At 46.7% G+C, this 14753-nt stretch overlaps 1 protein-coding gene across 1 annotated transcript in view; it reads right to left on the bottom strand.

Annotated features, from left to right (window-relative positions):
• Nucleotides 1-12916: 12916 nt before the first annotated feature.
• Nucleotides 12917-14753, bottom strand: part of GFER (growth factor, augmenter of liver regeneration) — a 14161-nt gene continuing 12324 nt past the window's right edge. The window contains exons 2-3 of the mRNA XM_009894962.1: nucleotides 14271-14482; nucleotides 12917-13079 (exon numbers count right to left, since the gene is read on the bottom strand). Of these exons, the coding sequence (XP_009893264.1) occupies nucleotides 12917-13079; nucleotides 14271-14482 (375 nt within the window). The remainder of the gene's footprint in view (nucleotides 13080-14270; nucleotides 14483-14753) is intronic.

The raw sequence follows: 14753 nt of genomic DNA, 5'->3' as shown, positions 1-14753 counted from the left end.
GCACGGTCACTGTGCCATGGCGGGGGACAGTGTGCTGTGGCTGGGGACACCACGTTATGGCCATGGTCACTGTACTACAGCTGAGGACACCACGCTATGGGCACCGTCACCATGCTATGGCTGGGGGCAGCGGGCCGTGGTTGGGGACACCACGCTATGGCCGTGGCCACCGTGCTACAGCCAGGGTCACCATGCCATAAGCACGGTCACTGTGCTACAGCCGGGGACACCACGCTATGGGCACCGTCACCATGCTATGGCTGGGGACCGCGGGCCGCGGTTGGGGACACCACGCTAGGGCCGTGGCCACCGTGCTACAGCCAGGGACACCATGCTGCAGCCAGGGTCACCACGCTATGGGCACCGTCACCATGCTATGGCTGGGGACCGCGGGCCGCGGTTGGGGACACCACGCTAGGGCCGTGGCCACCGTGCTACAGCCAGGGACACCATGCTGCAGCCAGGGTCACCACGCTATGGGCACCGTCACCATGCTATGGCTGGGGACCGCGGGCCGCGGTTGGGGACACCACGCTAGGGCCGTGGCCACCGTGCTACAGCCAGGGACACCATGCTGCAGCCAGGGTCACCACGCTATAGGCACGGTCACTGTGCCATGGCTGGGGACAGTGTGCTGTGGCTGGGGACACCACGCTATGGCCATGGTCACTGTACTACAGCTGAGGACACCGTGCTATAGGCACGGTCACCATGCTATGGCTGGAGACAGCATGCTGTGGTTGGGGACACCATGCTATGGCCGTGGCCACCGTGCTACAGCCAGGGTCACCACGCTATAGGCACGGTCACTGTGCCATGGCTGGGGACAGTGTGCTGTGGCTGGGGACACCACGCTATGGCCATGGTCACTGTACTACAGCTGAGGACACCGTGCTATAGGCACGGTCACCATGCTATGGCTGGAGACAGCATGCTGTGGTTGGGGACACCATGCTATGGCCATGGTCAGCATAATACAGCTGGAGACACCATGCTGCAGCCAAGGTCACCATGCTAGAGGCACAATCACCGTGCTACGGCTGGGGACAGCGTGTTGTGGATGGGGGACACCACACTATGGCCAGGATGCCTTGCCACAGCCAGGGTCACCACGCTATTCCAAGGATCATTGTGCTACAGCCACAGTCACCACGCTGTTTCTGGGCACAGCATGCTACGGCCAGGGGTAGGGTGCTGCTGCAAGGTCACCGCACTATGTCAGCATCACCGTGCAATGGCGAGGGCTACCTGTGCTATGGCCAGGGCACCCCTTGCGGCCGTAAGTACCCGTGCTGTTGGCAGGAGGGAGATGCTCTAGAGCGCAGGGAGGTCACCACACTGCTCAGCTCACCTCAGACGCACACCTTGCTGCCCCTCAAATAAACACCCTTTCTCCACCCAGCCCCGCTGGTGTCAGGGACAGGCAGATGTAACAGCAGAAAGGGCTGCTGTCACCTCTGCTGGGGAGCGGGAGCGTCGGAGGCCCCCGCAGCAGGCAGCCTACGGCACGAGCGTGGTCCTCCGCCGGCAGCTCGCTCGGGGCCTTTGGCTGAGAGCAGCCTGTTAACATGGTGGAGGGAAGGGTTTGGTGGCTGCTGCAGAGCGAGGCACGTCGTTACGCACCCATTCGCTGGTGCAAGAAAAGGGCAGATTGAGGGGGCTAAAGCTCTTGCTTTCCTCGTGCAGGTAAGGAGGTGGCCAGAGCTGCCACAAGACAGGAAGAGGCTGAGTCCCTGTCCCTGCTCCCTCCCCAGGGACAGTAGGAAGGAGGAAAAAGAGAGGAACCTTGCGGAGGGAAACCCTCAATTACTGCAAAGGGAGTTCCCCCCCGTGGCTCCAGGACCATCTCCCGAGTTAGTTTTCATAGCACCGTGATGATGATCCCGGTTCCATAGATACCGATGCCATGACAACTCTGACATCATCTCTGCTTCGGACGGGAACTGCAGGGAAAGTCGCAGGGAGGAGTACGCATGCACTGCTGGCATGGAGCAGGTCTCCCCTTGGGGCTGGGGGGCTTCTCATGGCTCCACCACCAGCTCTCCTCTCAACCTGCTGTCCATACAGCTCCGTTTCCCCATGCAGGGTCCGGTGCCGCTGCCACAGGATCACACGGGGTACACGTGCAGCAGGCGTGTTAATCCCCTTACACACAAAACGCTGCAACGAAGCAAAGGATTCCCATGCGCTGGGCCCCGTCTCCAGCTCGCTTTGGCCTTTTGCAGCTTTGTTGGTCTGTTCTTTCTGGCAGGTGGAATGGGGATTTAACTGTTAAAGCTCATGATGATGCCATTCAGTTTTTCTCAATTACAGGTGAGTCATCATCTCTCCAGATCTATTTCTGACCTTCTAGAAAAGAGGAAAAAGGAAATAATGTGATACGATGCAGCATGTTTGTATTTTGCCTAACGTTCACAGTTTTTGACACATCAGCAGGGGTTGAAATACTGCAGCCAACAAAGGAAGGCTTATACATTGCAATCCAGAGAAGATTAAGTCAGGAGCCTGCAAAGGAATTTACCACTGTTTGTGGTAATACTTTGCTAAAAAAGATTAAGTTCAAAAATCTGACTACTTCTCAAATTTTCCCTGCTTAGTTGTTTAAATATAACTTTCATACTTTACCTTCCTAAATTTATATTTGAATCGCATGCTTTAATTCTTTAGGGGTGAGTGGGATGCAGGAAAAGCAGATTTCAGCCTTTCGTTCCCCAATGTCACCAGCTCAGTAGAAATCACATTTTACTATGTAAAAAAGAAATGGCTACAAGAAGAACGCCAGGTTGGTCCCTCCTGCTTTCTTCTGGCAGAGCGCGTCATGGGGCTGGCCAGGAATTGCACCCCACTGACAAGAACATCACCAGCTCATCCCTGAATTGCAGATTTAAGAACTAAAGACCATATTTACTTGAAGGACTTCCCACAGGTGAGATTTTTCAAACAGCTTCAGCAGTTTTGAAGCAGCTGTTCCAGTGTCCTCAAAAATCATTTTCATGCTTTGAGAACAAACCATCCTGTATCCATCAGCCCAGAGTTACACGGTGGGGCAAGAGCAGCCAAGGGTGGCCAGTGCCAGGGAGGCTCCCTTGGCCGGGTTGGGCTCAGCACACCCCGCACCTCACCCCGCGAGCGGGTGTCCCATACAGCCATTGCCACGCCATACAGCCCAGGTGGGTCTGTGCCATGTGAGCAGCTCGTCTACATCAAAGGTAGTGGACAGACCCTCAGAAAACCAACGGCATTTAGAAAGGGAATGTCTCTGGAGACGTTCAAAACCCACCTGTTACCCATGGTTACCCATCCTGTGCAACCCGCTCTAGGTGACCCTGCTCTGGCAGGGGGGTTGGACTAGATGATCTCCAGAGGTCCCTTCCTACCCCTACCATTCTGTGAAAGCCATGCGGTAGGATGTACGTACAGGAGAGCAGCGTGCTCCCGGGGCTACTGTGCAGGGAATCATCTAGACCTCTGGGGTCTGCTCTTGGTTTTCTGATGACATTAGGAAAGACACTTCAATTCTCCTTTCTAAAACGTCTTGCCCAGCTCATCTGTCCCAACTGGGACAGGCATATTTTAGAAAATGCAAAGCACAAGGGACCAAGATACTGCCTGAATCTTTTTGATGCTACCATAGAACAAATTGTAACCGTTTCCAGACAGAGAAATGGTTTATATGCTTCAGGGCATGACCGTGATGCATCAGGCAAGATCCCAACTGAAATCCCTGCTTCTAAACTTGTCCTCTTTCTTCGAGGTTCATCTCTCCAACTTCTGCTGTGTGCAGTATGTTTATACAATCATTTTTCACGTCGTGTTGTGCTAGCTTTTTTCCCCTGCTACAGCGCAGATAAAGCACAGTAGCTATCTCTAGCCTACACGCAAACTGTACTTCTGTTTCACTTCCTATTGCTGCAAACAAGCCAACAGATACACCGAGCCAGCCAATAACGGGAAAGGATATTGCAGCTCGAACATTTTCCCCATCTAAAGGGGGAAAAGAACAGCTTTTAGAAATGGCACTTTCCAGAGCATTTGTTCTGTTAGAACAAGTTCTGCCTGTATTCACCATTCCCCCCTGGATTTCAGTGATAGGGAGCAAACAGAGTGGCACGCAGACAAGTGCCTGAGATCCATCCGTGTTTTGATTTTACACGAGTTTAATTAAGGGTAGCGGAAGACAATGTGTTTGCCTCCTGCTTCTTGTAGTCACTCCAACTTCTTAATCTTTGTCTCCAACACAAGGAAGCGATCAGGTCTTTACCTAGGGATAAGCACATGGATATGACAACCTTGAGGAGACAAGATGTGGGGTGTTCTCCTTCTTCAAGGCCTGTTTGAGTCAGCCCTGCCCGCTCTGCTGAGGGCTGACTTCAGCTGCCTCTACAAAGCTCAGAGTGGCAGTGTTTTTCAAGGGCATATGGCTGAACATAACCAAGTTATGAAAGCTTACCGAGGTACCTGTTGTCAGCTGAAGGATCGTAAGCGATGCTAGGATTACTCTGTGAAGCAGAACACATTTGCAAAAATTTCCAAGCAGATGGCTGAGGTGAATGCACTCTGCTTCACAATCCCGGCGCTGAGATCACTGGGATGGGGACCTGCCCCATAGGAAGCCCAGTAACGGACAGGATGAGTTAATACAGTTTCTTTAGCAAGACTGACCATATTTTCTCTGTGGCAGAGGGTAGCGGTGAGATGTTCCTAATTTGGCAGGCAAAACGATCAGCCACACTTTCTACTTAACTTCTCTGCAATAAAATAGTGATGTGAAACTGCTCTGCTCTCAGAACAGCTTTGACAATGTATTTATAGTGAGGCTGCTTCGGCCGAGCAATCCAAATAAGCTGAAAGCAGGCTCTCTGCAGCACGTGGCCCGCGGGAGCCAGCCAGGCACCGGCCACCGTTTACAGCCCACCGACTTCAGCAGCTCCGCGAGGTCTGACACTGTCTTTTCCCCAGGCCCAGGCGGTAAAATGGCTTGCCCTTCGCATTCCCCAGCCAGCACGCGTGAAGTGGTACTTCGATATACATTCATTTACTTGTTACTCTGAAATGCTTTGCTTGACATTCATTAGTTCGGCTCATATTGCTTTCAGCCATTAGCCTCCAGAAAAACAGGAGAGTTGATGGAACTATTTGAGAGGTGCTTAGAAATTCATAGTGTCCAATAACAGAGGGAATGGACTTCCTGATTAGCAATACCTTAGCATCCTACCACTAGAAAGCTACTTAATGCCCTCCACCCTAAAAGACCCAAAAATATCTGGAAGATCATTTATTAGCTGGTTACTCATCCACTTCTGAAATGCAACCATTTCTTAGGTGGGATTCAGCAGTTACCATGCAAGTATAAATGCAAGATAAGTATGCTAGAAAAAATGCAGAAAACTTCACTAACTGAAATCACCAAGGGAACATTTGGATAGCAGAACTCAATTCATTGAGATAGCATTTGTTTTGAACGGAGGAGTTAATATCTCAGTACTTGCATAAAACCTAAACTGAACAAAAACCCCAGAGGGTTTCAAAATGCTTTCGAGTAGTGCAATTGCAGCCTTGGCGTCTCATCTAGTAAACTTACTGTTTGCTTCTTCTCAAAATATTTCATAGCACAAAAAGTTTGGGGGTTTTGGCAACCCAGTAATCTAATCTGATTCAGTCACTGGGCTGAACTCTGCTACACGAACGCGCACAACACCTTGGGAGGAGCTAGACGAAAGGGAAATAAGATCCCTAGCTGTTTTCCAAACTGACCTCCTCAGGACCACAACAGCAAGTCACATCATGTAGGGCCTGACCAACAAGTTGACTTCGGTGCTTGTCATCTGCTACCTGCTCGGTGCTACAGCTAAGCAGGCATGGTAATGCCAGCAGCGCTGACAGCTACAAGGACACACAGCAGCCTTCCGAGCAGCTCGAGCCATGCTCTGACATACAGAGCTTCTACGATCCTCATTTGAGCTCCAGCAAGCTTTGCTGCCAAAGAAGCTCTCCCGGCTCAGTCCTTTTGTTATTACCGTTTCTGTTCGCATTACACAACAAAGCAAGATCCACAGCGCAAGTTCTTGGGGAAATAAGGGCTACGATGTTTACGTAATGAACGTGGTATTTGTAGTGATATACTGAAAAAAAAGAAACAATTCGTTTCTTAACTGAGCATAGCAAATACTAAACAGGTCCTCAAATTCAAAAGAAAGATGTAACCTGACATAAAGGAGATTTGTGGGACAGATTGAGATGAGTAATTTTATTATAGCGAACAATCTCAGGCCCAGGACTGTGCAGTACAAGCACATTAAAACAGCCTCCCTGAAAGAGATTTGAATCTAAATAGGAAATACAGGCAAAGGCTGCTAAACCCACTATTTTTACCCCTACTATGCAGAAGGGGAAGTGTGGCTACAGAAGATGAAGTGACTTACCTGGAGCCTAGCAAGAAGCTCATGGCTAACTACGAACTGAATTTTGATCTCTTGAGTCTCCAACCACCTGCTCTAGCCATATAGACCTTGTCTGATACACCTTGCATATCCTTCACCCCACCTGAGAAGCGCGACATGAGGCACAGTCATGGAATCCACTTTTTTGCACTACTGGTAGCTTGGGCCAGATGTCAAGAATGGAAGAAACGGGGAAAGCCCAGCTTTGTCTGACCATGCTCAGCATTTGAAAGGAAAGTCCCCATCCAGCACCACCCTGTGCGGGGACTTGAGTTTAGAACTAAAGCTTGGTGTTCTGGCAAAAATGGAAGCTTTGAGGCACTGCACGAAATAGCTGCCTGGTGTCTGCTGTGGGAAAGACATTAATTTAACACACGGTTTTCCCGCTCACAGATCTGCTAATTCAAAGCAAGGCTCCCATCAAACTTTGTGGGATTTCTTCCTACCTTTTCCCATGCAGAAAGGCTGGGTTGCATCCCTGTATCTCAAAAGGAACAGCTTTGCCTAAGTCATGACTGTCTTGTGATCCTCCTTCCAAATCGTCTTTCTCCTCCATAAAGCATCCAGAGCCGATGACAACCACGCCAAGTAAGTTTGAACCCTTCTCTGACTAAAAATGATGCTTGTTTCATGACTGCTGTGTGCCGTTTCCCTTACCTGTGTCTGGTCTGCGCAAGAGCCCACACGTGTCTGCACACACACTAAGGAGATTGTGTGTGGCCCAACTGAGCTGTGCCAGCATGGACCAGCTCACCTTTAAGCAAGGCACACATCTGGCTCCTATCTGCTGTTGGCTCAGGCCACAGGAGGAAGGAAACAAGCCAAGGGATCTAACCCAACGCAGCCCTTGCCACCAAGAGGACCTCTGAAGGCTGGCCACAGCTGAAGGTGCTTTCCTACATGCAAGCAATGCCCTGTTACACGCACAGTGCTCTGTATAAGAAAGTGACTGTTAACAAAATTATCAGATAAAATTCATTCACCCTTTCCCATCTGTTAATGACCTGATAAAAAAAGCCAGAACTTATCCATATATGACCAGCTATGAGCTGAAGATCAGGTAGGAAACATGCTGGAAATAGCATCCGTTTTTTTATTATACTTCCAAGTGCAGATTTTAGCTGCAGGCTGAGAAATAACACATCCCTCATTTAGCTAATTACACAGGACGTATGGCACACCAGTTTGAAAAGTAACTGAAGTCACCCAAATCTCCTCCCAAAATCACAGAAAAGGGACTAGCATGAGGTAAAACATTTGATATCTGGAGCGGTTTTCTATTCCAGAGAAGCCAAAGAGACAGGAAAGTCAACGAAATACGTGCTTTGTTGCCCTCTACTGTTTACTTGCTTAAGATGCAAAGCAAATTTTCCCCCAAGCTTCACCCTTGTGAAGCACATTGCAGTAACAGACAACAGAAGCCAAGAAGCATGATGGTTTATGATATATGGGAAAGAAAACCTGGGACCAGGAAGAGGCTTTTTGCATTAGGAGTGCTTTAAAGGAAAACCAACAGCCTGCAACTAGCACAACGCACAGCAGCGGAGGGCACCTTTCCGCAGGAAGCAAGGCAACAAGGTGATGGGAGGCAGGGGCAGAACTGGGCAGGCCTGAGCGCCGGGACCACCACCTAAATGCTAGACGATGCCAGATGCTGTGAGCCCAGACAAAACCCGGCATAACCTTCCGGGCTGTATCTGCTACCCTTCACTAGCCCAGTATGTGCAGACAGGATTTTCAAACACCAAGGTCAAACGTTGGCAAATACTAGTGCTGCTTGTTACAACTTTACTTCCAGAAACCTTAGGAGTAATTACAAAAATAAAGAACTGACAGCAATAACATACCCCAGCATCAGCACAGGTAAAGGTACCGAGTCCTGTTTATCCTTAGCTGGTAGGAACCAGCCTTTGTTCCAGAGTTTTGCAGGTTGTGGCAAGTTTTCTGACATGCAGTAGATGCATGCTGAATGCCAACTACCACCATCTCCCAGATCCCTCAACTGTGAATTAATTGTGCATCGGTGCAGACACACCTGAACTGGTTGTGTCAGCCAGCTCGGGGGCATCACGCATTGTTCATGTACGCTTCCCTGCGGGACTTCCCAATCCAGGTCAGTGCTCCAGCTGACCACAACAGCGAACCCCATCCCCTCGGCCAGTCCTCTACGTTCTAACTGCTGATTTGCCTACATGCTATTAGCTGTGTTTGTGCTTTACTTGCTTTATTGTATTTCCTATTAGCCTACAAAAATCGAGAGTTGACTTCACACAACCTTGTTGGCAGTTTCTTCTAAAGTGTTTATTCCCGACTACACAAAATACTGAACAGCTCCCCTCCATCATTCAGACAAAAAACCTGAACAGCCACTCCAGCAATGGAAAAGAAAAAAAAAAAAAAAAAATATCAATGCTGATAGGAAGGGGCAAAAAAAACCCACAGCAAAATCTAAACCCTACCCTCTCCAACCCTGTAAAACTCCAACAGGAAGAAATATCACACACTGCCTGTAACAGGCTGCAGCAAAAGACACATGCAAGCAAAGCGACTCTTGGGAATCTTACTGTAAACAGGAGACTGTATACACCCAACACACTGCAAAGGAACAGCTAATCCCTGGAAAAATGTTAAAGGCATAGTGGTGCTTCCGCCAACATCTGCACTTGCTACCTGCTTAAGCAATTCTGCCTCCCATTCATGAAGCAGATGATTCCCTCATGGCTCCCTGCTCTTTGCTTTCGGGGAAAAAAAAAAAAGAAAAAAAATTACAGCTATGAATGCAAACCAGCCCATGAAAACAGTAAGTCCCTTGTGAAGCTGAAAGGTTAGCCAGGCGCCTATTACACAGGAGCAGCTCTTGAGAAAGGTGCCACAATCTCCTCAAGCAGCACCTGCTCCTGACTGTGCTATGTCTCGCAAGGGCTCCTCGTATTGATAGGAAGCAGCTTCCCCTTTCTGGCAAATGGGATGGGATGTGCATGGTTGTGCAGTGAATATGCAGTTAACAAACGCTGCCCTTCAGTAGCTAACACTGTCTTCTGCCATCCTGCTCAAATTCAGCAAGATTTGAGCTACTCCCAACTGTAACACTACCCTTAACGCTGTTAGAAACATAGGACAAAAAAAAAAAAATCAGTTGAGCCCCATAAAAAAATTCCACTAGTCCCCACATAAGACCGAACTCCAGTCTGATGGGCAAGGACCTGCTGTACAAAAATCACTGCATTTTTGTAGCTTCCTGGCCCACAGAGAATTCTGTCAATTCAGCAGCGCAACAGAAAAGGACCAGTTGCAGCCCCACCTTGTCTGATCAATACAGACACAGAATGACACAACCTCAGCTGAGCAATCAAGCTTAGACAGTAATATATTGGCATGTGAAGGTTAGGCACACCAGCACAATACGATGCCTTTTCCTAAGGTTTCATGCAGTAGGGAAGCCAGGAATGAACTCAGTTGCTTTATTATTTTCACACCAACAGGAAATATAATTTGAATACAGATTTTTTTAAAACTAGATTTAATCGAGTGCATTTAGAATAGAATTCACAATTTTCTATACACAAATACAAGTATCTTCAATAGAAATTCCTTACATAAGATTAAAACTTGAGATGTAGTATAAATGAGCAGCAAAAAAATCCTCCCCTCCCCACACAGTCAAGTCCACAGAGATAATGATATGCCTGAGAAACAGCTAAGTCAAAGGTCTTCCGCAAAGCCATAACATGAGAGAACAGAGTGCAAGCACAGATTTTACCAAATGGCCACTTAGCAAAGTTACAAACTGCCCTAATAACATCCTAGCAGCCACAGCTGGTGGCCTCATTATTAGGAAGCATTTGCCAAAGACCCTGACTTCAGCTTTAAGGCTCTTCCTCTGCCCTCCCGCCACTGCAGGGACAGCAGAACAGCACATACTGGCAGAAGGGGTTTTTCCTTCTGCACACATCTACCACCCCCTTGAACAACACAAAATTTTTGTTGCCACAGCTGCTCCCCCTAACATTGAGCAGGATACACATTTATTTTCCTCTCTACACTCCTAACATCTGGACATATGCTGCAGTACGGGGGAAGGTTACCATGCACCTGCCTATCACCAACCGCTTGCCAGCACAAGACAGCAGTGGTCCCAGGACTCGTCCGCAAAGATCAAGTGCGCTTGCACGAGTAAGTGCAACTCACTGACCTAGCCCATTTTCAGTATTAAGATGAAAAAGGATGAGACAGGTGTCTTACCAAGCCTCTCATTTATGTTGAAGCAAATTAGGAATAAATATCATCATCTGCTTCGTGGGCGATGAAATTGTCACAGAAAATAGTTGCGGACAGATTGGAAAGGAACAGTAAATTCCTCCTCCAGCACAACCAAGTCCAGAAGAAAATACCTCTCCACACCCCCAGGTGCTAAAACTATCCTGACAGAACTGTGTAATTTAGGTCACACCTGACAAAAGGGCAGGGCTACAGCCTTTTTGTTGGTCCTCTCCCCACTATGCTTCGTTTTGGGGACTGAGTTTATTACCAAAAATAACCAAGGGCTGGAATTTATTTGTTCTAAGAACCTCACTCAACATGATAACTGGGAAATTTTCTGAGCACTTTCAATAACCTGAACGCTACCTTCAAATCATAAGTTAGATTGCACTCTTCATGAAATACCTTATCATCGGTTTTGTTGCGTTTGTGTTTAGAAACGTTGTTATATAAAAAACTTCAGTAGCTATCCATAAAATTTGTCTCATACTGTTTTAACAGGTCCAACTTGAAAGAACTTGAACACACCATAAAACATTAAAATGTATTCCTGAAGTCCTTACTGCTTTCCTAAACACTAAGGAGCCCCATGACACAGATCTGAAGATCAAAGTTCTTAGATATGAGCTGTCATCATTCTAATATTATAAAAGTACCATTAACATTTCCAGGTAACACTCTATCAGCTAGAGTAAATTTACAAATGTACTGTAGTGCATGAAATAGGGAAGCTCACTAAAACACGCAAGAAAACCTCAGCGGGAAGTACAGAAAGAAAAAGCCTACTATTGTCATAGTTTGTGCAAACTCCTGCAAACTTTTCACAGCCAGAAATGCAATAAAGGCATGGTATCACCATCTACTTTAAGAACTTGAAATTATTTTGACATTTTTTTTTTTTGTAAGCTGTCTCTCATAAAAAGAGACATGTTTATATGCATTGTGGTGTGAATCACTTATGCTGCTATTTCACTTGAATCTGAAATTCACATTTATGTATCAATACACTGATGCAGTATAGCTGACCTAGCTAAAATATACATAGCATGGATTCCGACCAGTTTCTACAAAGGGAATCTACCCTAGGGAATCCTTTGAGTCGCCTATGCAATAAATACCACATAAAGCTGACATTGCAGTCTTAAGCAGGACTCAAATACTGCAGGAGGCTTGTAAAGTCCTTTTGTTCTAGAGAGATTTTTAGCCTGGGGATAACACCAGATCAGGGGATCAACCAGGTCAGCAAGTACCAATCAAGAATTTCAAAACACAAGTGACACCTCAGAAATACTGTATGCTAAACAAAGCCGAATATGCTTCATTACAGGTATCAGTCTCAAGCTACTTTCACAACAGACAAAAGTTGACAGCAGAGATAAAGGGGTTATCTGCTTTAAGAATAAGTAGTTCAATAATACTTATCATTACACCACTTCTGGATCCAAATAAAATCAGCAATCAAATTAAAACATTTGGGTTTCACCCAGTTGATACTTTGTTCCATGCACCAGATGACGGTTATTTTTTGTCCTGCTTTAGTAATGTCCTCTTACATGATAAGCTGAAACACAAAAATAAAACAAGAAATCTGGGCTCCATAGTTCTAGTATTTAAATTAAATACACCTGCTTTCAGGCTTTTTATCAAAGGAACTGGATGCAAGCTTAACAACAAGCATTGGAGATCTTGGAAAGAGAGATCTGGGGGTACAGACCTGGCACAAAACACAACATGAGTTTTCTCTATCAGAACAACAGAAATGAAAATTACAATCAATCAGATGCATTTTCTAAAACATCAGGACAATGCCTGGAGATAAACGTAAAATGCCACAGGGCAGCTTTCTACAACTGTGTTCAGGGAAAACAAATTCTAGTCAGAGAAATAAGCAAATGTCCCTAAAATAAGGAAATGTCATAATGAAAAAGTCTACAAAAGTTTGTCAGTGACTTAATTTCACATGCTTCTGGCAACTCCTGCGTGAAATGTAAGGCCTCAATCCCTCAGGTAATACACTTATGTAATCTTTTATCAAAATATTATTAGGATAAGATTTTCAGATTTACTTTTAGAATTGATTTACCCTTATTTCCACAAGCCATATCTGTCACATACCCAAGCACGCAAACACACAGTTATTTACTCGCATATCTCCCTGTAGTGACTCGACACCATACTGAATTGGTCTGTTAGATTTCCAAAGCAGTCTCTACGGATTAATCACAACTACCATCTTTCCAACCATCTCGCCAGCGTTCATCCACACGAGAGCAGTCAAATTCAGATTTCCCCAGTTTCCTGTTCACTTCATTATGAAGAAGACACAACCACTGGGAGAAGTTATTTCTGTTGCTAGTGTCAGGCTGATTTGTACGTAATCTGCAAACAGGGAAGAGGAAAAAAAAGATATTACTTTCTTTAGAGTCACCAACTTCAATACACAAAGCAGGCGCACAGCACACAGGCAGCCAGAACCACCTTTTCTGCTATCGCAAGATGAGTCCCGAAGAGAATCCAGAGGAGAGCACACAGAGATCAGTAATTACCAGAGGCCAAACCTCCACTACAAAATACTGATGGCTGCAATTGGCTTGGTTTCATTCACTGCCTAGTCTGGTCAACTGAAAGACACAGGAGTCAAACAGCTTATCTATGATAAAAGGGAAAAAGTACTTGAGTTCACCAAAACACTGAATTAGGAAAAAAACCAATAGAATAATAAATGAAAAAAAAAAACAGAGCAGTTGTTTTACCATGTGATGCCTGCTAAGGCAATAATTAGGTTTCAAACTTTTTTTTTTTTTTTGCATGTTCATCATCCAAGAAAGGGTTGTAACTTCTGAAAAAAAAGCTGGCAGTAAAAGGGGAAGAAAACTTTATCAAACACCACGCCTAGTCTGGTCAACTGAAAGACACAGGAGTCAAACAGCTTATCTATGATAAAAGGGAAAAAGTACTTGAGTTCACCAAAACACTGAATTAGGAAAAAAACCAATAGAATAATAAATGAAAAAAAAAAAAAGAGCAGTTGTTTTACCATGTGATGCCTGCTAAGGCAATTAGGTTTCAAACTTTTTTTTTTTTTTGCATGTTCATCATCCAGAAAAGGGTTGAAACTTCTGAGAAAAAAGCTGGCAGTAACAGGAGTAGAAAACTTTATCAAACACCACAGCCCATTTTGGTCTTTGCCTCCACTGCCGAGGTTGCCAAGAAAGGGGATTTTCTGGGGTAGAAGAACACTTGCCTCCTGAAAGCCAAATTATTTCAAGTCCCAGTCTAATTCCACAACTGAGCACAAGTCCAGTTTGAACCAGCAAATCCCGAAATCGCCTCAGGGAGGTCACAGAGGCAGCTCACAAGCTAACTGCACAAGGAAAGGTATTTGTTTTCTAAGCAACTGCACATCTGATTGATGCAATAATGGAAGAAACCAGTTCAGTTAACTACAAACACCAACCACAGGAAGAGCTGCTGATATGCAAATAGTTGCTGCAGCCCAGCATTTCAGGCTAGCCCCTTCAGCAACAGACACCCAAAAAAAAAAAAAAATAAAAGGATGAAGCAACTCACCTTTCCCTCAGGTCCTCAGCGCAGTGCTCGCAGGGGTAAAACTTGGAGAAGAGGTTGATGAACTCCCTCATCTCCTTCTGCTGGGCACCGGTGGGGTGGTCAGGGTAGTACGCTGCCATGGTGTGCAGGAACGCCCAGGTGTTGCGGCCCAGCTGCTCGCTGTCGAGGGGACAGTCCGGTGGTGGCTCTTTCTCCTCTGCGACCGCCAAGTCCTGGAGCAGGAGAGAGGGTTGTGAGGGAATACCAGCGCTTAGTATGGAAACAGCCCCTTTGCACTCAGGGGGGAAGCCAAGATAGGGCAACGCAGGCCCTTCACACCTTCTGTGGGTGATAATGACTGAACCGCCTTTCACAGCCGGTGGGGGGAAGATGGAGACCCCCTTCACACCCCCACAGAGGTAAAACCCTGCCCCTGGCCCCTTCACACCCTCAGCAGGGGGGCACACAGCCCCCTCACACTTGCGGGGGGGCGGGGGGGAGACC

The sequence above is a fragment of the Charadrius vociferus genome, unplaced genomic scaffold (assembly GCF_000708025.1).
Source record: "Charadrius vociferus isolate BGI_N301 unplaced genomic scaffold, ASM70802v2 scaffold600, whole genome shotgun sequence".
Lineage (NCBI taxonomy): Eukaryota > Metazoa > Chordata > Aves > Charadriiformes > Charadriidae > Charadrius > Charadrius vociferus.
The sequence above is the reverse complement of the archived record's forward strand: the minus strand, read 5'-3'. Positions and strand labels throughout refer to the sequence as shown.